Source organism: Carassius carassius, chromosome 21 (genome assembly GCF_963082965.1).
Source record: "Carassius carassius chromosome 21, fCarCar2.1, whole genome shotgun sequence".
Classification (NCBI taxonomy): Eukaryota; Metazoa; Chordata; class Actinopteri; order Cypriniformes; family Cyprinidae; genus Carassius; species Carassius carassius.
The window spans coordinates 22,403,827-22,431,121 of NC_081775.1; the positions used below are offsets into that span (position 1 = coordinate 22,403,827).

A 27,295-nucleotide genomic window follows, 5' to 3' on the forward strand; every position below is an offset into this window, starting at 1 on the left:
TATGCTTTCTTTTTTTATTGGATAGGCTTTCTATCATGTGAAATATTTATGGGGGGAAGGGGGAACTTGATTACATTTTAGCATTATGAACTTGCGTATGTGATAAATTAGTTTTCCTCCTTTTAAAGCAGCAGTTAGGCTATTGCCTCCAGGGGTGTAGCACCAAATGTTGGGCCCCAGTCACACAACCAAGGGGGTGGGCTCCTCGCAACACAACACAACATCATTGTAACCCCCTGTTACTCAGTTCCATCATTACACCCAGTGTAAGTGATACAGTAAAACCACACATCCTAAATATATTACCCCTTTATTCCCCCTGAAAACATTTCATTGCAAAGTTTACCATAGAGCCATAAATATTTATAAATAATATAATTGCTTGGCATAAGCAATTGACAATATTGGAAAGTCTTTTTCGAGACATGCTACTGGGGGTGATAAGTGGAAAACGTTTCGGATAATTTGACTAGTTCCTCTACTTCTAGCCATGTGGTTGTTTTGCCACACAGGCTTGAGCAAGATCTTCGAGCAAATCAGGAGCGAAAATTTAAGAAAGAAGTTGATGTGCTGAGGTGCTTGGCGGGAGTGGATTGGGGTGCTACAAGACATTGTCTTAAAAGAGTGTACTGCACTTTAATTAGGTCATCAATTGATTATTGCAGAATAATATATGGCACAGCATCAACCTCATTATTAACTAAGATAGAGGTGATTCTAAAAAATATACATAAGATATATTAATAGAAGTACTGTAAAGTTTGTACTGAATATGCCAACTGAGAATTATAGCTGCATTTTTATGGGTGCCTGCTCATGTTGGATTGGAAAGAAATGAGGAGGTGGACAAGATAGTGAAACAGGCTCTTAAGCATACAAATATTGACATACCCTTAAGTAAATCAGAAATTAAAGGTTTAATTAAAGTAGCTGTCCGAAAGAATTGGCAAGAGAGATGGGATCAAGGAGACAAAGGGCTACGTTTGTATAATCAGTCATGTAAGAACTGTTTATGGTAATAAAAAGGATTATACAGTTATATGTCAATTGAGGATTGTACACTCTACTCTTAATAAATCACTCCAGATGATAGGAAAACACGAATCCGGTCACTGTATTCAGTGTGGCTTTTCAGAAACTGTAGAGCATGTGCTGATTAACTGTAGGGCATAAGAAATGGAAATACTCCAGCTAAAAGAGGAAGTTGAGATCTGCTGGCACATGGCATTAGAGAATGTGTGAAACAGTTCTCATAAAGGTTACAAAGCTCTTATAAATTTCCTGAAAATAAAGTTATATAACAAAATGTAGGTAGCAATATATACATTTCATTTCCCTTGATATCGTCGCCACACACTCCATCCCAGTAGGTGGCGGAATATGTACCAAAAGCTGGTTTGCAACCGCCATAAAACATCAATAGATTAAGAAGAAGAACTCAGGAGCGCAGGCTGTAAGCCAGTGGTCCACATCACTACAGCGGCGCTTATTCCGTCTGCGCGCGCGCGTGTGTGAGCCGCTGCCAGTGGACCGAGCGGGTCACTTCTGACAAGTGAGTGTCTCTGTCACATACAGGCAGTTTTGCGCTGATGCTTGTGTTAATTCTTTAGACGCAAACCGATTGCTTTTCTTTGTTGCTGGTCTTTGGTGAGTCGATTCCTGTTTTGGCTACTGACTGGTTCTTCTTTTTTTCATGATCAGATTGATCTGATCTGTGAACCTTGATTCTGGGCTGCATGGGGTGGTGTATGGGCTGTATCTCAAAACCTAGTGCTCTGCCAGTTTACACAGCACTTTGGGCATCTTTAGCGTCCAAAACGAATGCTGTGTTGTTTTGGGCGACTATACCCATAGTGCTGTCTAGGTAAGCAGTATACTAGGTTTTAAGAGACCGCCATGGTAGACATGAATGGGTGAGCTCAATAATTGTTTATTATGAGGTTTCTTTCGCATTGCAATGACGTTAATTGTTTTTTCACCGTGTTTTTATGTGATACTACCGAACTGTAAGTAAAGCAAACAAAATACACATGGGTTGGCATGCATGCACACGTACACGTGTGTGTGTGTGTGTGTGTGTGTCCACTGTCCTGCGGGCAGACAATGCGCCCTCTGTCTCCGCCGTGGCGCAGCTGTGTGTGTCCTTCTGTCACTGTGCTTTCAGAAGCAGTGTTTTCGCTGGCGCGCATTCAATGTATGGCGGTGTGTTTGAATGGCAGACATGTTTACGTCTAGAGGGAGCTGTGCGTGATTTAGCGATGTCTGATTCGTAAATGAATCATTCCTTTGAGTCGGATCTTTTCAGTTTTTTCGGTTGAACTGGATTACAGAACAGCACCGATCGATTCGTTCAAGAATCGGTCAGAGCGGCTTTTCGAATCAACTGCCTGAACTGAGAATGGCGAAATTGTACTTATCTAACGTTACTAATAGTAGGCGAAAACAGTGAGAAGAGTAGTATGTCTGAATTTTTATGAATTGACAGTATTCATAAAACTTCTGGCGAGAGCCTAACATGCATACTTTCCTATCCCATGGGGCCATGGTAGAGGATTTGTGGATGACAGTGAAGAGATTCAACTGATGCTGGTAGTTTACATGATGATGACGGAATGGCCCGTCATTTACAAATGTAAATTTGTATAATCCGGATTAAATTCATACTGCACACATTTTTACAATATAGAACATACTTTTTTAATGTTCGCAAAATAATTACTCCGAGTATGCTAGCCTATTTCGAATGCAGCTAGTTATTGAACCGTGTCTTATACATGATTAAATGATGTCTGATTCATAAACGAATAATTTCTTTGAATCTGTTTTTTCAATGGCTCTGTTCATTACTGAATCTGACTGAATCTTCCGAGCAGTTCCTGAATCAACTCACTGACTAATTTAACTTATGGCAGCTGTAGCCTAATGGTTAGAGAGTTGGACTTGTAACCAGAAGGTTGCAGGTTCAAGTCTCGGGTTTGAGGAGTTGCAGGTGGGAGGGAGTTAAGTGAAGTGCCCTTGAGCAAGGCACTGAACCCCCAGTTGCTCCCTGGGCGCTGGATTTATAGCTGCCCACTGCTCCAGGTGTGTGTTCAGGGTGTGTTCACTTCTCACTGCTGTGTGTTTGCACTTGGATGGGTTAAATGTAGAGCACCAATTCTGAATATGGGTACAAAATGTCACGACTTTCACTTTATGTGGACTCAAATTTGACCTGCTGTGAACTATCTTTACAACTCTCCAACTCACTGTACCTTGAACCATCTTTGTCAGACCTGTCTGACTTGCAAGTGATTCATTTAATTTTAGAGTTCCCTAACTCATTACAGACAACTGCTTCTTTCAGATGTGTCCAACTCTGAATGATCTGGTTTGACAGCTCACTGGCTACGTTTACATGCACCCAAATAATCCGTTTGTAATCAGATCGAAGGCTCAATCGGATTGAAAAACGTTCATATTAACACCTTAATCGATTTATATGTATATTTATATATAAAAGGGTAAATATTAATTCTGCTGTTAAAACAAATAAAGATACCATGTATGAGAGTGGTTATTATGTGCTTACAGTGAGAAACTCAATATTATCTACATTATGTCACTTTCACTTTTCACTTTCAGTATTAGTGCAGTGTGCACCTTTTGCTTCCATCGGAATGAATTCATTCTGATTGGTGAATCCGAACGTAGTGTTTTCATGAACGCTAAATAAAGTGATCGCTTTATTTGTTGATATGTGCGTTTATATGTCACGAGCTTCTGATCGGATTTACTCTTTTGACATGCGCACACTGCACACAGAACATTTGGAGTGAACGGAGTGTATGACTGACTGGCTGAAAAGTAAATATGAAAACAGCAGAAATTTTATAAAAACAGGCTACTAGAAATATGTCAACAACCTGATTGTAAGACTATGCTTATACAAAGTAGTTGTTGGTTTTAATAACATTTTAAAAGGCTTTATCCACAAAATGAATTTTAGTAAATTCAAATTAGATTTAGGTGCTAAACAGCTTTTTTTATGAGCTGATTCATGGCTCCAATAAACTGATACATTTAATTGAAATAAATAAAATATGCCTCATAGGACTTTATAGGAATGTTGTGGGGATGCTGGGATGTCAGTAACCATGTGATGATGTAAAAGAACTGCTCAGTCACTTTTTTTTTTTCTGATGCAAACCTTTCGAAAGAACCAATTTGCGGAAATGAGTTGGACTTTGCTCTGGGGAGACACGGTCTGCTCTGTACCTCTCTCTCTCAATCTGTCTCTCTCTTATCCATAAGCAGGATGTGTGTTGCTTTGCGCACATATGGCTTTTGTTCTGGTGACTGAAGAGGCTGAATGGCTATTAATAGTTGGGTCCTCCTCTCGGTCAGTCAATTTCAATCTTCTCCACCATCATAGCTCCCATCTCCCACTCAGCCTGTTTTATTCAGTTTCTCCCACGTGCTTCATGGGACCTGAGAAAAGAGACCCAGTTAGCTCATGGGGTTATGATGCAATGTCAGGGAGTTTACCATAGTTACTGGAGGTCTCTGTCCGAGCTTCCTGTGGTGGTGTTCTGTGTGTGGTGTGGTTCTGATGACCGAGGAAATTGCATGTGTGTGTACTGTTTCAACTTTTGAATTTAGTGTATTGACAAGCCAACCTTATCTGACTCTTATGCAGTGTGGGATATTTTGGTCAAGTGGATCCATCTTCCATGTATCACAAATCTGATAATTTGTAAAATGTTTTTTTTTTTTGCTTTTTTCCACACAATGAACGTGAATTGATGTAAAAAGTCCATATGACTCATGCTTCATGTTTTTTAAAGCTACACTGTTGTTTGAGGAACTGACTGAACCTTAATTCAGTTAACTCTTCCACAGCTTTCAAGAATCTTTTTCATTTGCATTTACTTTGTTTGCATTTGAAGTAAAGCTATACAAAAAGGTAAACAATGTGTCTTGTGACTGAACTTGGCTGGTAACCAAAGGATGTAGTTTTGAACACGTGATCTGTATTTTATTGTTCTTAGGTTGCTTTAGGGGTTTATTTAAAGTCCCTTTAGATATTGTCTAATAATAATGATTGAATGACATTCAAATAATGTCAAAAATCATTCAAGCTACTTGGGCTGCACAATTAATCAATCTTCTAATCGTGATTACAGATGTCAAAATTACATAATTGTTCTTAGTGGCAATTAATCGTTTAAAGTCCACTTATGTTATTCTGCACACTTAAGATATGCTTTTTTCTTTTCACATGTTATCTTAAGGGGTTTTCCATTATTTTAGTATAACATAAGACCATTCATATTTTTTTAATTTAAAGAAGAAACCAATCCTATGTATATTTGAGGCTTAATACCATAGAAAAGCACTTCAGTTAGTGTTTTCAGCTTGTTTATTTTCATATAAAAATACGGCATGCAGTTGCATCAAACAACGGTATAAACATAATTCAGTGTAAATTGTGATTAATCTAAATTAATAATCGCAATTACAGTTTCAAGGGAATAATTGACAATTATTTCTGTCATAATGGTGTAGCCCTAAAAGCCATTAAGATTTAATAAATGTTAAATATAATCACCCTTAAATTTGGAAAAATAAAACTGTCATTTTTCATATTGTACTTTTTATACTGAACACTTATGTGGTTTATCTTTAAAATCGTTTACTTTTTTAGTATTGTATTTTTTTATACAGATTTTATTGAATTCTGATTGAACTATGGTCATTTATTGGTTATTGTCAATAATTTTTACCATTTAAAGGGGTCATGAACTGACAAATCAGAATTCTTTGATATTTTGACATATAAGAGGTCCTTGTACCATAAAAACATCCTGTAAGTTTCAGAACTCTTAGTCTAAAAACAGCTCATATTGAAGCCAGATTGCAAAAATTGCAACTAAATGTCACTTCCACAAAAGATCATTGCCTGCTTCTATAATGCTGCCTGTTTAGCCCTGCCCAACGATTCGTGCATGCAGCGTAAATAACTAGAAAGGCAAATTCAGGTCTACGCTGAAATCACACAATAAAGATGGCTCAGAAGGAAACTAGACACTGCAGTGCCAAGTAGTGGAAAAACAGTCTTTGCATTGCCTTCCTAGTGATCCCAACCTTAGGAAAGAGAACATTATTTTTTTAGTGGAGTTCCCGACCACATCAGTAAGAATTTTGTTGTTTTGTTTATTTCATTTCACCATGGATTCTTTTATAAACGAGGCACAATTCGACAGGATTTTCAGAAAGATTGAAACAAGATGACCAACAGTAATGTTGCACCACACAAGTCTGAGTATGTGTGTGTGTGTGTGTGTGTGTGTGTATATATATATATTTATTTATTTATTTACTGCTTTTGTCTTATTACAGATTGCTTGAGATGTACTGAGAATTTATGCATCCATCCAAGAAAGATGTAGGCTGTCAAACATCCACAACTGTTAACCAATCATGGCAGTTGGTGTTTATTTCTGAGTCTACAATCTGCCATGCTTATTCAAACAGAGCGTTCTGATGATGGGCTTCAAAACAAGACAGAAAATAGTAGGGATGGGACGGTATGAAAATTTAATATCACGATTATAGTGACTAAAATTATCACGATTATCAATATTATCACGGTTTTGTTGAAACGAGATGAAAGTGTTCAAAAATAGTTGATGCTCACACTGAAAACATTTCAGCAAGTTTTATATTTAATAATCAACAAACAACTAATAAAACAAGCAACTCTATGCACTTAATTTAAAGAAAGATTAAATTCTTTGGCATTTCCTTCCGTACAATGAAAAGTGTTGAAGCATAGAAAAGCATAGAAAAGTCACTGACTTTCGCCATTCCTTCTCGAAAAAAAACAAAAAAACATTGTGCGCTGCGCTTGCGTCAGACTGTTGCTGGCTGGACATGATTTAATAGCGAGTTATTAAAACCGCGATAATCAAACACGGTTTTAATGATAATTCATTTTTAAACGATATTACTAACCTTCAGCACATTTTATCACGGTTATCGATAAAACCGGTTATCGTCCCATCCCTAGAAAATAGCCTATTATTTCTAAATTTGTTGTAAAAATCTTGATAACATTATAAGAGGTCCTCAGAGAACAGTATAAAATAATAAAAAAGGCAGTTTATGACCCCTTTAAGTATACCATTCTGATGAATAGTTATCAATGAATGCTTTTTAAAGTAACAATAAAATCAAAATTGATTTTTTAAAATAAAATATTGCAGTGTTTTTACATTTATTTATTTTTCACATGCCCTTTATCTTTAATTTATCATCAATATAGCTTCCCCTTTCTTTTGCAATGACCTCTTTTCTCTGATGACGTGTACACCGGTATTAGGGCAGAACAAACTGTCACTCAAACATGATCAGGGCAATATCAGATGACAACGATCCCATTCCGATAGACCAAATTAAAAACCACATTCTTTTGTTTGTTTGTTTTTCAAGATGCTGTTTCAATTGGATACGTCAAAATAAGAAAAGATGATTGCAACTTATGTTTCATGTCGACTTTAAAAAATGAAGGAAAAAAATTACTTGCACATGTAGATAGCTTTGCATTGTGGCATTTTAGGCCTTGCCTTAATGTACAGTCTAAGATAGTACACCAACTGTCCTCGATCCTTCCTGCCTTGGAAAGCATTGACAGGATTAAGTACAAATCCAGTCGTCCAGTGAAAGGCCCATGTGGTTCAAAGATGGCTTTTGAGGTTGAGTTTTGTGTCTAAAGGCTAAAGGCTGTGTGTGACTAACCGGCACTCGCTGTTCTGATATGACACAGATCAAACATCCTCCTGTGCTATTGTCAGACATGGACGTCCTCTCCGTCCCTGCATCAAGGCACCATGCGTATGTGCTGAGACAGATAGACGCGCTGATTTGAATGTTTAAATAACAGTTTTTAAACCTTATTCAGATTTAGCTGAATTAGTAAACATTTTGTAAAGAGATGTAAATGTGTTTCGCACAGTGGGAGGGATTTTCATTTGGGGACTTTCAAGAGCTTATTAGATAGCCGTGTGTATTTCCAGGAAATGGGCAGACCAATTATACTGCAGCAGGCAACAGAATTGGTATATAATAGATGGTTTTCTAATTTTTAATGAATATTTATAGGCAGAATCAGGAGGCGCTTGTCAGCTTTATAGAGATGGATACGGAAAAATTACAGACCTGACCTTGGAGTTGTTATTCACAAAGCTGTAGCCTTGTGCGTGCGTTCACTGGAGGAGAGATGGTGCTTATTAGTAATCGCAGAAAGGAAAGATACAAAGGTGTGCTGTTTTGAAAAAGCTAATTTATTCGAAAAATTAGGTACTCAAGGTTTCGTTTGACTAGTCATATGAGAGGTGTGTGTGATGTTTTTGAGTCATTTTGGTTCTTTTCTGACTAGTGGCAAAGACACCAAGCCACAAACCCACGCACATTGGAGAGGTAACGGGAACAAATCAGTTGTTGAGGGGTGAAGTCTGTGAGTCAGTCAGATGCAGGCAGTGTTGGGACAGCCCTGAATGGCACGGCGTGACAGTGGATGGAGGGATCGATTCTGACTTTTGCAAGTAAGATTTCCCCACCATCTTGGCTGCATACACTGGCCCTTATTCATGAAACAGGAGTAGAATGAGCTTCTTTGCGAATAGTATGTGACGCCATTATTTGGTGAATTATCTCATTTCAACTCAATGGGACATTTTATGTAAGAATGGATTGGTGATTGAGTTTATATTTTAGCCTGTTCTCATGCTAGCTTTAAACTTAGAAAAGTTATTCATATGCTGATTTCCATCAAAAGTTGAGAGCAGTGTTTGGAAAACTTTTATGGAAACCTTTGTTAGTGCTGCTTGCTTAGGCAAACTGGTATTTTTATTCTTAACTAAAATAAATCTATTAAAAACATTATAATATTATAAATGATAAAACATTTTTGTTAATTGAAATAAGATATAAATGTTAGACTAAAAAAACATTAAAATGTAGCCTTTGCAATTAACAGAAAACAATATTGAAGCACAAAAATAAACTGAATAAAAAAAAATTTAACTTTTAGTCATGTTTGAAATACGACCAAAAATGTATAAAACGCATAACAAAATTATATAAAAAAATATAAAAAAAACTTGTATTCAATTGAAAACTGAAAATATAAAATAAGTGTATTTCAAAATACTTCAAATATTTATATAAATTGTAGGACATTTTTACAGTAAAGAGTAAAGACGTTTGTTAAAAAGACCGCTTAACCGTTTTCAACATTTATAAAAATAAATGTTTCTTGAGCACCAAATAATCAGAATCAGAATGATTTCTGAAGGATCATGAGACACTGAAGACTGGAGTAATGACTGCTGAAAATTATATTGTTAAAATGGAAAATAGAAATACATTTTAAATCACAAAACTTCTGTTTTCTTTTTTTATGTATTTGGTAAGCAAAAAAAACTTCAAAAATCTTACCTACTTGAAATTTTACCAACCGTTTAATCAGCTCTTAACAAACTCTTAATAAATTAATTAATGATGGAGTTGGTAATTGTTTTGAGGTAGTTGGGGATTCCTCTTAGTTTTGGCTGTTAGTTAGTCTACAGTTGTTGTTTTTCTTTTAAAGTGGTCTGCTGGGAGGTTTGAACATCATTGCATTAAGCTGAAGTTCGGGGCATAAATGGTTACAAACTGTCACCATCTTTGACATTTGTATCTTCCCATCTGTTTCTCAGACTCATTGCTTCCTCTGACTTGAGCACTCTGTCTCTCCCACAGTCCTTTCGTTGCCCCTCTCTTTTCGTGGTTAGCGAGTTCCCTTCTCAAACACTAATGCTATTATTTCAACATCTCTCCACCCCCAAACCACCTCTCATACTGCTTAAGGCGAAAAGAAGGAACGAAAGAGAAAGAGGCTTTAGTCTTAAGATAATCATGATGGCACAGAGACTTTTTCATTGTGTGTCTCAGCAGGCTTGGTGATCAGTTTAAACTGGGAAGCGGAGTTGATGCTACAGCCATTGCGGGTGAGTAAATATTATGGTCGGGGGTCGCTGTCCTGTTTGCTCAGTCACAGATGAAGATGAATGAATGGGGTCTCCTCTGGTACTTCAGTGCAGGGGTTTGGTGTTTGTGTTGTTCTGTCCCAGCTGAGATTCAAAGGACTTGTGCTCTGCATCCCGTGATTCTTGTTATCTCCTGATCAGCCTGTTTTTCAGGGTGAGCGGTGGCTCAGACAGCTCTCAGCCCTGCGGCCTGTTTGAGGGTGTGTACTTGCTGCGTGTGTATGTGTGTGTTAGTAAGAATGGGATGCTATTTTGCTTGACTTCATCTTCGAGGCTGTTGCCTAGAAAGGAGGTTATTCATTTGTCCTCACACATTAGTCAATCATTTCTATTGTCAGAGCTGATTGTGTGTTTGGTTGAATTCCTTGAGATATAAGGATTGAAGGATATGGTTATTGGTTGAGGTGTTATGCACATTGAAAGTTTGTCTATAACAATTTCGTCCACATTTTCATCTGAATTTTGTGAAAGATTAAAAGAGATTTTTCTAAAACATGAACGAACTACAATCAAATCATTTACTAAATAAAGTGGAGGGATGCGTGATGTAAGTGCATCGTCCTTGTTTTTAAAGTGCACTGTTTCTTTTTGGAATTTTCCATGTGAACGCACTACTCATCTCGCACTGTTTATTAGAGGTCGACCGATATATCAGTCGGCCGATATTTGTCATTTTTTATATATATATCTGGAGCTGCCCAGAATGGTGAATAACATTTGTTCGGAAGCATTTGCATTTAGAGATGTCAATTAGTGTTGGGCAATATGGTCATTTTTCAAATCGTCATATCGTCAGCCCGTGAGATCGACGATACACGATCTTATCGAGCATGGGTGGAGCAAGAGAGAGACTCTTTGTTCTTGTCATAGCATAACTGTTTGGTGTTTTAAACCGTGCAGGTGTGCGAGAGAGAGCCTATGGAGTCACCAATAATAAAAGAAAAATTACTTTCAAACAAACTGACTGATTTAACTAACGTTAAATATAAAAATACTGTATTTAAAACGGCTAGTTCATACATAGTCGGACGCAACTGTCATATCGCACTTTGCATCTGCGCAGGGAAGTTATCAGTCTAAATGTTCTGCAAAATCAGTCAACGGTGAAAATCAATAGCAGATTTCATTTAAAGTCCAACAGTTAAACACTAATATTGGGCATAAACGAACATTTAAATATAAAGTATTTAAAACAGGTAAGTTGATATATTTGTAGTAAAGTTGAATTGAACTGATGCATCAGTCATACAGGGCTCCGGACCGCGCGCCTCATGAGCTCGACGCACCGTCACAGAAACAAGAATGAGATGCATTTTAACATAACTGTGGCATTAAACTCAGTGAGGGCTCATTTAATATATTGCACATACAGTATATAGGCCGTTTAGATTACTTGTTAAAGTGCAATGAAATGCCTTATATCTGCAGACGATGTTCGTCTGTTTGTGGATGGAGACTTTGTAACGGCCAAAACTATGTATTTTGCATGCATCACATTATAGTGCGGTGTGCATGAAAATAATTACAAGGTGGCAGATTGAATTTATTATCCATAGTGGTTCTCACGTAGTCCTTCTACGTCATCACCACATAGTGTGTTTTATAAGTTAAGTGATCAGTCTTTAAGAAAAGGACTACGTGCACTATGCACTATGGATGATAAATTCGCTCTGCCGCCTTGTTAATTATTTTGTCTTTACTTTATTTGTGACACCAAGAAAGAGTTAATCTGTCATGTATGAGAAGAGCGCGTTGCCGTGTACCAGCCATTAAATGTGTGGGACACCAACTCGTCGTTTTCTATCTCTTTCATTTCATGGATTTAACTAATTATCCGAGTCAAAGCATTACAACTTCACCGACTACATGCTCTAATCCTCCTGCGCGTGCGAGGTGTGTGTGTGAAATGCGGGCAGTGAAATTAAGTGAAATAGCTGGGCAGTTTAAAAGCCGAATTATAATAAGCAGCCTAGTAAAAATAATAGTTGTTATTATTATTATTATAATCTAATACATTAATAGGAAAATGAGCCTAATCTGGAGCGGTAAATTCCCTCAGGTGCGTGATTTCACATAGAGCAGCTGTTACTACACAGAGCCATTGTTAACTGAGAAGATGTGCAAATAAACGCTGAAAATGAACGTGGATTTGCGCATCTTCTCAGTTAACAACGGCTCCGTGTAGTAACAGCTGCTCTATGTGAAATCACGCACCTGAGGGAATTTACCGCTGATTAGAGAACCGGCTTTACTGATGAGATGCGCATTAACGATCAGCCGATCGTGATCGGAGCAGCCCTAATAACCTGTTGTATACATTTAATACTTGGTCAGTTTATTGATTTGTTTGGTTAACTTGGGATAATTGTTTTATTTTAATACCGTGCAGTGCACAAAATTAAGATTCGAAAGATGGTTCAAGTCAGTGCTCAATAAATGATGATAAGTTTAGAAATGTTGTGCATCCACTTATTATTAGTGTGACATTTTAGCATGCAAATTAAGGGGAAAACTTCAAGATATCGGCCCTAAAAATCGGCAGCACATATCGTCCATCGGCTGACCCTGACCTCAAAACATCGGCATCGGCTATAGAAAAACCCATATCGGTCGATCTCTACTGTTTATACTACAAAACGTCATAGAAAAGTGCATAAGTACGTGATTTGGGACACACCTAATGTAAAAGTGTATGTCACGTGTAATCTTTAATACAGTATCTAAAGTATGAATATTCATTTTTCATAGTGTACATTAAAATTCCTAAATTCTTGTGTAATTGTTTTTTTAAATATATATATTGTGTGTGTGTGTAATATATATATATTTATCAATTATCAGCCATAATGTGAAAATAATTTTTAGATTATAGTCAAAAATGTAATATAATTTTATCCTTAAAAAAAATTCCTGGATGTGACTTGATAATTCTCCCTTGTTCTCTTGAGCAAATGATCTATTTGACCATGCCATGACCTGTATAGAAACGCACATCCAATCACTGATCTTGGTACATGTATACACACCGCTTTTACAGAACACAGACGTCAACGTTGTGTCTGCGCAAGAGAAAGTGAACCTGACACAAGTGCCCAGATGGCTTCTTGTTTATGTCTCAGACTGTGTGAATAGACTTCTGAGCCTGTTAGGTAACACAAGGATGAATACAATTTTTTTTTATCTTTGCTCTTTTTCAGCACTATAAAAAAAAATGTGTTCTTTTTTTTTAAACGGCCACGATTAGTCAAATACATTTTTGGAATAGGATGTTGAATTGTATAGCAAGCTATTCTGAATTCGGTCATTTTTGTGTGACAAATCATGTTGTCTTCAAGTGTTTCTGCATTTATTTAAAGGGAAAAATGAATTTAAACATGAGGTGTTAAGCTGAGCCGAAAGTACTAAACTCTTATTTGTAACTCAAAGTATTGTCAAATTAGGCAAGTATATTTCATCAGCAAAACAAATGGCAGAGCATGTGTAGAACTTCACAAATGAAGGCCATTCCAATTCTGATGAGCAACTTTTCAGACTTTAGATGGTGTAAATTTAAACACTTCTTCATCGAAAACCCCTACTGTGGGTGATTTATACTTTGACAGGCTTTTATGGGATGGCGTACCAAGATCTTGTTCACTCAAGACTAGCAGCAGAGAGCGGTTAGGCTCATCTGTGCAGACATACACAGTTTTCTCTTGCCTGTACACCTGGTGCTTTGTCCTGGGCCCCGTGCTGCTAAAGGCAGAGCTAAACACTGCCCCTCCTGATGACTTCAAACGAGGAAAGAGAGCGGAGGAGGAGTAACCGGCTCTTTTGATCTCACTCTCCTGTTTTGTCGTCTCTCAATTTGTCCCCTTCTTTTCTGAGTCTGTTCCTGCATGAGGCTCTGGGGTCCCTCCTGGATGAAATGTTCTCATATCTCTACCGTAAATTTTGAAGGTGTTCTTATATGCAATGGCTGCAAAACATCTAGAGTACTGCAGTGATTTACGTGTCTTTGTAGGCCAACCTGAAAATCACCCTGATTCCCTTGACGAAAACCCTATAGGATTATTCCATTGGATTATTGCAACAAAAAGAATTGACACAAAATACACTTTCAGATTACTGGTTCACTCTGTTTTTATACAGTAGTTTATATGATTACACTCATGGGTGTTGACAATAGTATCTTTTTGAATATAATGACTAATTAGTGATTCTTTTAATCATTGACTCAACAGATTCATTAAAAAGTCATTCACAACAACAACAACAACAAAAGGCAGCAGCTAAATTATATTTTGACAATTGTTCTGTCAGTCATAATAGGCTAAACAAAATTATATTGCACTTTGAGTAGATCAGTTTACTTGTTCGGCGTGATGTTTAATGTCCCTGACAACCTCTGTATTCCCATTTAGCCACTTGTTTAGGGCTGCAACTAACGATTATTTTTATAATCGATTAATCTGTCGATTATTTTTAACGATTAATCGATTAATCGGTTTATGTGCTTATATTTTAGTTTTCCCCATTTTTTCCCCAGGTAAATTATTAATAAAGGGTCTTTATCATTCAACATAGACTTTTTAGAGATTTTAACCATTTTGCATTGTCATATCCTCATCAAAAATATACCTGGAGTTGTGTTTTATTATGTGTTAGTAATCCTATGTCGAACTCTTCTGCAATCAAGACACTGACCCATACGTACTCTAGCAAATTTCACAAGGAGATTTCAAATAATGTTTTCATCATGGCAGTCCTCAGGGCTTCTAAAGTAGTTTAACATCCTGAACAAAGCTTATTAAGGAATCTTTCAGAACATATTTTCACGAAGAATAAGAATAAAACAGAATAAGATTGCAGTACATTGCATTTTATTATTTTTTTCCTGTAAACACACAGCTTATACCTGGGAAACAGCTTTATAGCTTATGCTGTGAAATTGTAAACAATCCTTCGAATAAAGTGCCAATGGCATGAAACCTGAATGGAACTCACATTTTAAAGTAAAATCCATCAGAAGGTTGTCCAGAAAAAAAATTGGACACACACAAAAAACCTGCTTTGTGAAAAAGATCAGTGAATACTTAGAAAAAAGTGCATTTCAAATACATTTAAACATTTACCTCTCTCATTCAGTCATAATTAGGCTGCAAGACTGAATTACGAACTGGTAAACGACAAACTGATCACAGAACATGTTTGTAAAGCTTTAAATGTTAACTGTTGAAGAGCAATGTTATCAGCTTTTACGACTAAACATTTGCAAACAACATTGTACTGGAGAATCTGCACCAATAAAAGTCTTAAACAGTTAAACAGTTCAGTAGTGCAGAGTTTACAGGTTACTCTTCTTTTTTTGAAGGCTCAAAGTAAAGTGCTCCCACACTTTGGATGACTTTGTTCGATTAATTTTATCTTCCGCTTTTTTCTTTTTCTTTCTCGAGCTTACTCCACTGCCGTCTTTCTCCACCATCTCGCTGAACGCTGCAGAGACCGCAGAGATGCTTTTCGGGAAGCACGTGACATAAAACGAGGCCAGCTATTGGCTATTCGCTACTTCTCCTACTGTACTGGCTGAGTAAAACCTCTGGTGGCTCTTTACTGCCACACTTTGGTCACCAAAGATTCAAAATATGCACGAAATGAGCCGCTTACGGCAAATAAAAGTTATTTAACAACTAATCGATGACAAAATTAGTTGACAACTATTTTAATAATCTATTTTAATCGATTAAATCGATTAGTTGTTTCAGCTCTACACTTGTTAGCAACTTTCTTTGTCAGTGAAATCTTACAGGGGATATTACGGATATATTTTGTGTCCTAGAATAAAACATGACTATATCTTGAGCTTATGTTAACTACAAAGTATAATTCAGGGATTTAACCAGTAACCCATTCAAAAAAACCTTTCAATTGTATGCCGATGTAACCGGAAATTCTGAAGCGCTAACTCGTTTCCGGGTTTTGGTCTATAAAAATACACCATCTCTGCAGCATTCTGCAGATACATAGATAGATACATAGATACTTATATATATAGTAAGATAAAGTATCTATGTGTATATATATGTGTGTGTGTGTGTATATATATAATATATATATATATATATATATATATATCAGGGCTCCAAACTGCGACTTAAACGGTCGCATTTGCGACCATAAATATTAAAATGTGAGTGAAGTTTTTGCTGAGGTTGCCACTGGCGACTAGGCCTATGTTTTTAAATGCTATCTCTTAAAAAATTGCATGTAATGCCTTTTTTCCTGATTGTTTTGCATTCACATCTTTTGTTATGTTCGCGCATTGAGAGAATCGCGCATTTATAATCATAAGGCTTCTTCTTAACAAGATCTTAGTCCATGCTGTGTTCTGTTAATGCATGAACTTCATTATTTGAAGTGCACTTGCCGTCCATTAATCGCAAAAAGCTTTGTGCTTTGTTACTTTTTAATTTACAAAGTATCAGCTTTAAAATTATTCCAAATTCATAAAAAAATTCAAACAATAAATACAGTTTTGTTTCTGTTTAAGGGGCCGTTCACATATCGTGCCTAAAAACGCATGGAAAACGCTAGGCGCGCCGCTTTCTGATTTTTTTCCAAAAGCCTTCAGGCTCTTGCGCTCCTGAGGCATCTGCCGTTGCTAAGCAACCATGACCTGCTCTCTCTATGAAGACGCGTAAATTTCAGCAAAGGATAAATGGATTTGCAGCACTAAAAATCGCTTGCAGTAGCTCTGTTACTAAATTTATTTAAAAATGTCTATCCATATACAGCTATGATCAGCTGTTCCTTCATCTTGGCTGAGCTTTCAACGTTGGTACTGGAAAGCATGAAGCTGATTGGTTGGTTCTTGTCACATGACCTGCGGTGCGCTTGCGGGATTCTGAAAAGTTTAGATGTTTTTAACTCGATGCCTACATTTGAAATAATGAACTTGAGCGCGCAAAAGACGCGACAAGAACGGCCCGAATGCGGCTGGCGCGATTGTGAGTAGTGCCTCAGTTTAAGCAGCACGTGAACCTATCATACCTTGCTCTTTACTACTAGAGTACATAATGAACATGAATTAACATCAAAAGGTAGGCTATTTTATAAGAGATTCTACAGTACAACACTTTCAAACTGCGGAAAACGTGTAAAGCTTGTAAACATTGCAACGTGATATTAACCTCAGTAACCTATCAGTGTCCATAAGCTCATCAGTCAGCTAGAAAAATAACTATAAAGAGGAGCATTTTGCTATATTTATGAGCTATTGAATTTTAATATTTTTACTTAACCTGTTGTCTACATGATTCAACTCCTCCTATAAAATTTAATTTTACTAATTAAGAAAAACAGACTGAAAGTGTGAAAGACATGTACTCTTAAAAATAAAGGAGCTTAAAAGGTTCTTCACAAAACAATTTTGGTTCCACAAAGAACCATTCAGTCAAAGGCTCTTTGAAGAACAATCTCTTTCTGACCTTTTCATAATCTGTTATTGTCTTCAAATGTTAAAGGTTCTTTATGAAACCATTTAGGACAGGAAAAAAGGTTCTTCTATGGTATCATGAAGCACCTTTATTTTTAAGAGAGTATGACAAAACTCTCATAGGACCCCAAACTATACTCAGGGGCCAAGTGATGCCTATGATCCATGATATTGGTACAGATTTTGTGTAATAAACAACGCATGACTGTATGTTTCAAGTTGGAAAAGACATTTAGCTCCCACTTTAAGTGAACCTTCATTCCCAGGTCATCTACAAGATGGATTAAAATGCTGATAAAGTCAAGAAAAGATGAGACATAAACACGTCAGTATGATTAAAAAGTTATAATGTAAAATAAATAATTTAAATAAAACGCATAAAACATGTTTATTCTGTGGCACCTAAAAAAAATCATTTGGCACCTAAGTTTTTTTCTTTTTTCTCGATTTTTTTGTTTGGAGCCCTGTATATATATATATATATATATATATATATATATATATATATATATATATATATATATATATATATATATATATATAATAGTGACATTTGTCAATCAGAAAGAGTCAGAATACTTTGTCTTCATTTTGAACAAAGAATGTTGATTTGTCCTAAAGTCTAACAGACTTTCCTACATGTTTTGCTATATTTCTTTCCGTGTAAATGCCATTGGTACTTTGTAAGTGTGTCCAAATACTTTTTGGTGCTGCTGTGTGTATCTTGTGTTGGTCTTGGCCTAGGTTCAGTTTGAAGATACACATGTTCATAAGTAACTCGGTGAAAATAAAAAAGATGAATCTGTATGTCTGGCTTCAGGCTGTGATAGAAAGCATGTCTGGATCTGTTCAGGCTCAACTCAGATGTGTTTTCTTTTCCTGATGATCGGTAGTACGAAACCCAGCAAAGATGCTAATGGAGCTAATCGTGTGTCCCTTCTGCCTTTTTAAATATGCACTGTTAGCTTCCTTGTTGAATGTGTTTTCTGTCTCTCTCAGGTGAGATGGTGAGAGGGGGGAGGGAGTGAGGTCATGGGCTGCACCTCGGCTAAGCAGGTGTCGGCTGTGCCCAACGACGAAGAGGGCCGGGGCAAAGCCTACAGCAACGGAGACCTCTCTGGTCAGTTACAAACACACACACACAACTTCATCAGGAAAAGTACTCATTCATGTGGAACAAATAACCATTTTTTCTGAATCATCAGAATTATTGAACACACTATAGGCTACAATAATAATGATAATTGCATTGTCTGAGGATAGCATATCTAATTTTCTAAAAGTCTGACAAAAGTGGACTGGTAATCAAACTATGGTAGGTTTAAATTATTTCTGAAGGATCATGTGACAATGAAGGCTGGAATGATGCTGAAAATTCAGCTTTGAAATCACAGGAATCAATTACATTTTAAGATATATTCAAATAGAAAGCAGTCATTTTAAATAAAAATATTTTATTATTGCTGTTTTTGCTGTATTTTGGATCAAATAAATTCAGGCTGGATGAGCAGAAGAGACTACTTAAAAAAAAAAAAAAAAAATCACTGATCAAAACCTTTTGACTGGTAGTGTATTAAAACGCAATTTCTAAAGTGCCTAAATGTCAAACTTAGTACAATATATTTGTTGAAAAATTCTAATACTGAACACACTATTGAATTATTAGACTGTGGCTCCCTCCTTCCCTGTACAATAAATCCATGTGAATATCTGTCTCTGCTAATTTTTTTATGTAACTTTACAATCCGATATTGATTTCCTTTAGCACAGTATTCTGAATGATAATAATGGGGTGCTATTAATTAAACGCATTTGCATGAAGTAGTAATGTAGAAAAAAGCAGATATTAAATGGCGAAATTCTGTAAACACCTTATTGATGATGTATATTTTGTACAGGCAAGCAGATGAACCCAGAATATAAACGCAATGGCGTTTCACGTTAAATGGTTTCTCATAGAAAACCATTATAAGGAAAACACTGATCCTGAAGTGGATTGTGTTCATATTCCAGCCTCATTTGCTTGCCTATCATTGATATAGAGAATCATTGATATAGAGATTACTAAATTTGATGTTTTAAATATATTAAGGCACTTTAAGCATTTTTACAACGTTTTCGCACTGTTTAATGATTGGAATAGTGCTTAATATGGATTGTGATTGGCCAAAACTTGCATTTTGTTCACATACCTTTGTTTTATTTTTTTGAGAGGTGATCTAAATATTTGCGGCTGGGAAACAGATGGAAAATTGATAGGCTTGTGCTGCAGTTCTATGGATGTTTTGCCCTCCAGGTCTTTGAGCCGGTCACGTGACTGAAAGCTATCAATTGCAGACCAAGCAAGAATAGAAGGCATTATTGCTGTAATATTATGCACTTCATACATGGTGAACGAGACATGAAGTAATTGGACAGCATTGAGTTGTCATCTCTTATGGTGACGGTGGTTTGCTTCTGGTCTACCTGTGTGTGTTCATGTGTTTTGGGAGAGGTATAGCTTTGGAGAGTAAATAAGAGTCCGCTCAATGATGAATTAGTAATTTTCCATACAAATGGCTTTTATGTGTCCAAATTTAAAGTTTTTTATTGGACCTCACTCTCGACAGTCTCTTAAATATCCAGAGATATGATTCATTTCCATGTGAGTCTGTCACATTTTGAGAATGTAATTTCTCCACTAGACTATTGTTGATGGATAAGAGCCTGCTTTTCAGTATGTTTTTTTGCTTTGTCCCAGTTAATATACTTGGACTATGCTTTACATTTATGTACTTTAAAAATAAGGGGAAAGTGGGACACCTTATCATTAAATTGTCTTGATTACACAGACCAACCTCTGTTGTGTACTGTTTGCGTGGAAGCATTAGCTAAAATTATCTTAAAACTGCTTTCAAATTCATACATAGTTTAAACACGACTTCTCTTTCATAGGGTAATTGTGGGTAATATTAGCTCAAAAATGCTTTTTGGTATAGGTTAGTCTACTATGATTTTGGATGTGTATTTGTAAGAGTCACTAAAAACATGTAAGTCGAGTAGACTTTTTGAACGATTCATTAAACAAACCAAGAGTCATTGACTTGTGAATTGGACTACGCTTACTCAGAGTGTGTTTTTGATTCTGTCAAACTAACTCTTTAAGAGTCATTTGGCATTAGTTGTTTTTATTGCTGGCCAACCCTATGCTTGAAGCTAAATGCAAAATGTAATGCTTTGAATAGTCAGTTGGAACAGGCACCGGCAGTGATGGGTCCATCCATGTTATTCAAGCAGACATGATATGTTGGAAGTAATTCAAACGTAAGGGACAGACTAGTGTTGTCACGGTACCAAAATTTCAGTATTCGGTACCGATACCAGTGAAAATCCACGGTTCTTGGTACCAATTTCGGTACCAAAGCAAAACACAAAAATATGCGAATTAAAAAAAAACACTTTTTATCACTAAAAATAAAACCAATGCCATTCTTTATACTTATTTACAATCGTGTTTAAAGTTTTTCTACAAGTAATATAATTATGAAAAACAGTAAACAAGTTTCACCCAAATTTAATTCGTCTTTTAATTAATGAAATTTAAACATTTTATTTTTTGGTAAATAAAGGGGATTTGCTATTTAAATTAAAACATGGAAGAAATATTTTGATTTATTGCTTTTTAAAAAGTTTAATAAATTTTTTCAACAGTAGTAGCAGTATCACATACATTCTACTAAATAATAGTAATATTTCTAGCACAATGTCTTTATGTAAAAATGAACTTATTTTGACGGGTTGCCGTGAATACCTTTAAATTGACACTGGTTTTACTCAAATGAAATGGTTAAATGCTTGTGAAGTGACTCAGAACAGTTCTGGTGATGTTTATGTATTTATGTCATCATTGAGACGGCAGATGCATAAATTACTGCAAGCATCACTCGCTTCAGTCTATGTAGTAAACATACCCGCACGTCTCTGCCATTCATTCATTCATTCATTCATTCACACACACACACAGAGACAAGCAGAACATGCAGGATTCATATTTCAACTAACATTTACAGATACTGGTTCATATGGAGATTTGATTTGATTAATTTATGCTAACTTTGACAATTTCTGTGACTGTCCATCTTAAAATGTAAGTTTCATTTTCATGACTGGATTTTGAGATTCCGTCCGCATTTTCTGCTTTGCGGAAATCATGACGCTATGTGCGTCAAGAACCGGGTTGACCAGGTACTCGATACCACCGGTACTTAAAGAAACCTGGTACCGTCACATTTTAATTTTTTTGTACCGACTTAGTACCGAAGTACCGGGTCTTTTGACAACACTAGGACAGACAGACATCTTTGAACATCACTGGCATTGACATAGGACTCATTTGTGATTAAATGTTAAGCAGAAAAGACAGCCAGTTAAGTAATTTATGTCTAGGCAGTGACTAATGTTTTACAATGTTTTAGGAAGCTGATTACATTCTGGGAATTCTTGGTTGGATCCTTCTGAGCAGTCATACTGATGTGTGTGTCTATGTAAAGACTGTCAGCTACATCTGTGCCAACAGGGTGTGTTTTGAGGATAACATTATCAGCTGGAGTGAGTGATGACTCATTCCTTTGAGTGTTCGCTGAGTTTTGTGTGTGTGAAAGGGTGTAAATATGTTTTAAAGGGTTTAGATAACAGCAGCGCTTAGCGTGCGACCTGTGAGAGAGTGACAGAGATTATAGGAGATTAAGAATTAGGGGTAAAACAGCAGAAAATCCACACAGGAAACTCAATGAGCTGCCACAGGAGGCTGCCGCCTACCCGCTCTCACTCTCTCTCTCCCTCTTCCTGCCATGTTCCTCTCTCTGTCTCTAAGGATTCAGAGTATGTGAGATGGTGGGGAAGGGTCTGAGAACCGAGGGAGAGAATGAGTGACGTGGGATCACAAACTCCCATTTTTCCTCCCCTGACATGTATCCCCTCCCTCTGCATATCTGTCATTCTTCTCAAGGCCACACTTTCCTTATTTCCTTACTTTCTTTGCGATGGGCTGTCTCCTTTTTATTATTCTGCCTACTTTTCTGCCCACTTTCCTATTACCTAAGCTATTTTACTTCATTCTCTCTTTTTTTTCACCCATGGTATCCCTTTCTGTTTCTCATTCAGTGTCCTCTTTAGCCATGTTCAAGAGAGTACTTCCAAACAGGGCCTAAAACTAACTCTTTGCCACACCTGCCAATGGCCGTTGACATGATAAAGTTTAAATTTTTTAACTTTACTGTATAATTTAAAGCCTTTATTTTTTATATTTAATAGGCTCTAAAATATATAACAACAATTTTAAAACCATCTTCACATAAACTTTATTATATATGCATAATTTATACAGATTAATCTTTATTCAAGCTATAAAAATTAATCCACGATTTGAACAGTCCAAGGATTTTTATTTTTATTTTGTTTTGTGATTTACATCTATGACAGACATTAGCAGGTTTCACTTTAAAATCAGCACTGTCTCTTTAAAACATGATGCACATGACACGGATCTGACACACATCCGAATTTCTCCCAACTCTTTTAACAAAAACCCACCAATTCAATCTAGCTATTAGAATATGGTGACATGCCAATCTGCTAATCAACTCAAAACGTCTGCAAAGTTTTCCTGAGCCTTCAAAATGGTCTATCAGTTTGATTCATTAGGCTACACAATCATGAGGAAGACTTCTGATCTGACAGTTGTCCAGAAGACAATCATTGACACCCTTCACAAGGAGGGTAAGTCACAAACATTCATTTCCAAAGATGCTGGCTGATCACAGAGTACTGTATCCAAGCATGTTAACAAAGTTGAGTGGAAGGAATAAGTGTGGAAGAAAAAGATGCACAACTAACCGAGAGAATGAGGATTGTCAAGCAAAATCGTTTCAAGAATTGGACTGAACTGAGGCTGGGGTCAAGGCATACGGACGTGTCAAGGAATTTGGCTACAGTTGTCATATTCCTCTTGTTAAGCCACTCCTGAACCACGGACATTGTCAGAGGCGTCTTACCTGGGCTAAGGAGAAGAAGAACTGGACTGTTGCCCCGTGGTCCAAAGTCCTCTTTTCAGATGAGTGCAAGTTTTATATTTCGTTTGGAAACCAAAGTCCTAGAGTCTGGAGGAAGGATGGAGAAGCTCATAGCTCAAGTTGCTTGAAGTCCAGTGTTAAGTTTCCACAGTCTGTGATGATTTGGGATGCAATGTCATCTGCTGATGTTGGTCCATTGTGTTTTTTGAAAACCAAAGTCACTGCACCCGTTTACCAAGAAATTTTGGAGCACGTCATGCTTCCTTCGCCTGACCAGCTTTTTGAAGATGCTGATTTCATTTTCCAGCAGGATTTGGCACCTGCCCAAACTGCCAAAAGCACCAAGAGTTTGGTTAAATGGCCATTGGTGTGCTTGACTGGCCAGCAAACTCACCAGACCTGAACCCCATAGAGAATCTATGGGGTATTGTCAAGAGAAAAATGAGAAACAAACAATGCAAGAGACCAAACAATGCAAATTCATCACAATTAAAAGAACCAAAGACTTAAACAACTTCAGTCTGTGTGCATTGAATTTATTTAATACACAAGTTTCACAATTTGAGTTGAATTACTAAAATAAATGAACTTTTCCACGACCTTCTAATTTGAGATGATGCACCTGTATAATTTACTGCGGTGTTTAAAATGAACACTTTTATTCAGCAAGTATGCATTAATTTGATCAAGTGTGACTTTCTATTCTTACTTTCTATTCAAGTATCCTGAAAAAAGTACCACGATGTCTACAAAAATATTTTTCAATACTGATGAGAAAAATGTTTCTGGAGCATCAAAAGCAGCATGTCAATGATTTCTGAAGGATCGTGTGACACTGAAGACTGGAATAATGGCTGCTAAAATTCAGCTTTGACACTGTAGAAATAAATTACATTTTAAAATCTATTTAAATACACACAAAAAAAAATACTTTTTGCAGTATTACAGTTTTTTCCTTTATTTCTGAGGAAATAAATGGAGCCCTGGTGATCATATAGCAACATTTTTCATTTTTTGTGACTGTATTTCATCTTTTATTCATTTATTTCTGCTATATTTCAATAGCCAAAAATAAAACGTAATAACACTAGCTAGTATACCATTTTAATTGTATATATTTGCTGCTCTTGATGTAGAACTTGACCAATAATAATGTACATAATAAATGAATGCATGTGTGTAGTATCAATACAGTTTGAACATGCTACATCCGCACTTTTAACACTGTCATGTGACATTGACATCAGCCCTATTGTTTTTCTCCACTATTTAAGAACACTAACTCCTGTCCTTTGGCCTCGTGGGATAGTGTCGTTATTCAACTAGACAATGTTTTGATCATAGGGAAGTACCGGTAGTCAGATGTAGGGGCTACTTCTCTGAGTTCTGCACTTCCTCTTGTCATATTTTGAGGATGTGAGTGTTTATACTGTATCTTCTGGTCCTCATTCGTTCCGTGTGTGAGATCTGTATTCTCATGTGGCATTCTGATAATTTGAGTGAACTCTAAGGCTCAACAACAGATTGATGAGTATTATATTCACCAGTGCGAACAGAGCAGTGACCTGGTTAGTGTGGATTATTGTGAATTCCCCCCTTCTTCTCGCTCTATTTGTCTATCTTTATGTCTCTCATTCGCTCTTTTTCTCTCTTTCTGCTGCCAGCCCAATGTCCTTCTTTCCACTGCCCTTCCTGACTGTCAGTCAAACAGCTCTATCAATAGAACAGAGGGAGACATCTTTGGCCCCTCTCTCTCTCTTTCTCAACTCTTGCCCTGACTTGATTAGTGCCAACAGACTGTTTACTAGTCAAATTGTGTCAGTGTACAGGCAGTGATTGTGTGTTCGTGTGTCCTCATCTGTGATTCAGCGCTTAGTCGATCCCAACAACACACAAGATCTCCGGCACCCACAATGACAGGAAAGGCTGAGCTGCCCTAATACAAACAAGCATTGCAGCAGGCGGAGAATATGCTGTCTGGTTACATGTGAGCTGCACTGAGCTGTTGAGATTGGTGTGCGAGTGTGTTGTCAGTCTGTACCAGGGTGAACGTTGACGCCAATTTGCACCGACAAAGTGACCAGAAGACATTTGATTTTCAACAAGAGCCGGCCATATTTGTCATGACCGACAGCGGCCGATTGCAGTGCAATGAGAAGTTTTTTTTTAACTATTTATTAAAAGAACAGCTTGTAAGAGTCATTTGTTTCTTGAATCTGGCTACACTGTGCATTTTGTATCTTTGATTTATTAAAAAAAGAAAATAGCACAAGTCATTTTTATTGATTAAGACTACATTGTTGCATGCCGTTTTAATATACTGCATGTACTATTATAGTATTTATTTTTCAATATATTTTTAATGTACATTTTATTAATTTTATGGCCTTTTCCCATTTTTATTAGTTGTTTTTAATATCTCTTTGTAGATATAATTTGGTTTTTATTTGTCTTAGCACTTTAAATTAAAATTAGAAATTTTGCCTTGACAAGTAACTGAAATAAATAAATTCAGTTAATGCCAATTATTTTTAATACTCTTGTACATTGTATGTTTTTTTTTTTTTTTTTTTTTTTTTTTTTTTGCTTTTATGTCCTGGAACAGTCTTTTTATTGCATAATGAATACATTCTGCAATCAATACAACTCATATTCATAACTCAAGTAGAGTAAAAGATCAATTTTGGGTTTTTAGGAATAGATAGTTAACATTTTATTATAAGCAGTATCTTTGTTTTATGTAATTTATTCTGCATGATTTAATATCTTCCCGTCATTGCACCTGAATTTGGCAGATGCTTTTAACCAATGCAACTCACAGTGCATTCAAGGTTTACATTAATATGTTTGTTTTTCCTACAAATAAAACCCATGACTTTGGGGTTGCTGGGCCTTGTATTACCAGCTTAGCTTTATTAAGTTTGCATCTCATGCATCAATATGATGCATAATGAATTTCCGAATTGTTAATACAATCAAAGCTTTTCCCTCCATTTGGTTCTGTAGACATGAAAATGTATTTATTTCCAATGAATTGTAACAGATTATTGCTAGTTATGCAAGTTAACAATAACAGGCCACCCAGCAGTAGGAACGCCCTATATGGCCAAATAATACAGCCACTCATCCACCTTCAGAGATAAAACCACTATATGTTTGAACAAAGCATAAGAGGGTGTGTGTATACACGTGGCTTACTGTCAGGCTGAGGTTAATACATTTCATACAGCCATTTTTCAAAGTCATGAAGTGACTGCGTTCACAAAGCGAATGTTTACTGCAATGGCGTACAGTAGCGCAACAGATCATCTTGATGATAATATGCCTTCTGAGGTTTAGACACATGACTTCAGATGTTTAATGACTGATCTTTAACCAGAGGTGTGGTATCGGTCATGTGTCTAAAGGTAGCGAAAAACGTGTCTCTTTTTTTATTTCGTAACTCTTCTCTGTTCCGCCATAACATTAGCGAGTAATCTTCTACCTACTATAAAAGAGAGTGCGAGATTGACAAACTCCCCTCCTTTGTGGTGGACTAGCTGTGTTAACAGACGCCCACTTACAGAATAGCTTCAGGGCAAAGCTTCTCCACACTGATTCTAAAAGTAAAGCAGCCCACTCATGTTCCTCAGACACGCCACTCACAGCACTGAACACATCTGAAATTAGGCCAGAAGGTAAAAGTGAGAGGAAGACAGGCTTGT

At 36.6% G+C, this 27,295-nt stretch overlaps 1 protein-coding gene across 2 annotated transcripts in view; it reads left to right on the forward strand.

The window, feature by feature from the left end:
• Positions 1-1,412: 1,412 nt before the first annotated feature.
• The window catches only part of LOC132097869 (uncharacterized protein C1orf21 homolog), a 35,932-nt gene continuing 10,049 nt past the window's right edge, over positions 1,413-27,295 (forward strand). Inside the window, exons 1-2 of one of the 2 annotated variants that reach the window (XM_059503843.1) lie at positions 1,413-1,552; positions 18,541-18,661. In XM_059503843.1, the coding sequence (XP_059359826.1) occupies positions 18,574-18,661 (88 nt within the window). In that variant the 5' untranslated portion in view covers positions 1,413-1,552; positions 18,541-18,573. Of the gene's footprint in view, positions 1,553-9,883; positions 10,029-18,540; positions 18,662-27,295 lie in introns of those variants that run through there. The other variant, XM_059503844.1, reaches the window with a different exon arrangement.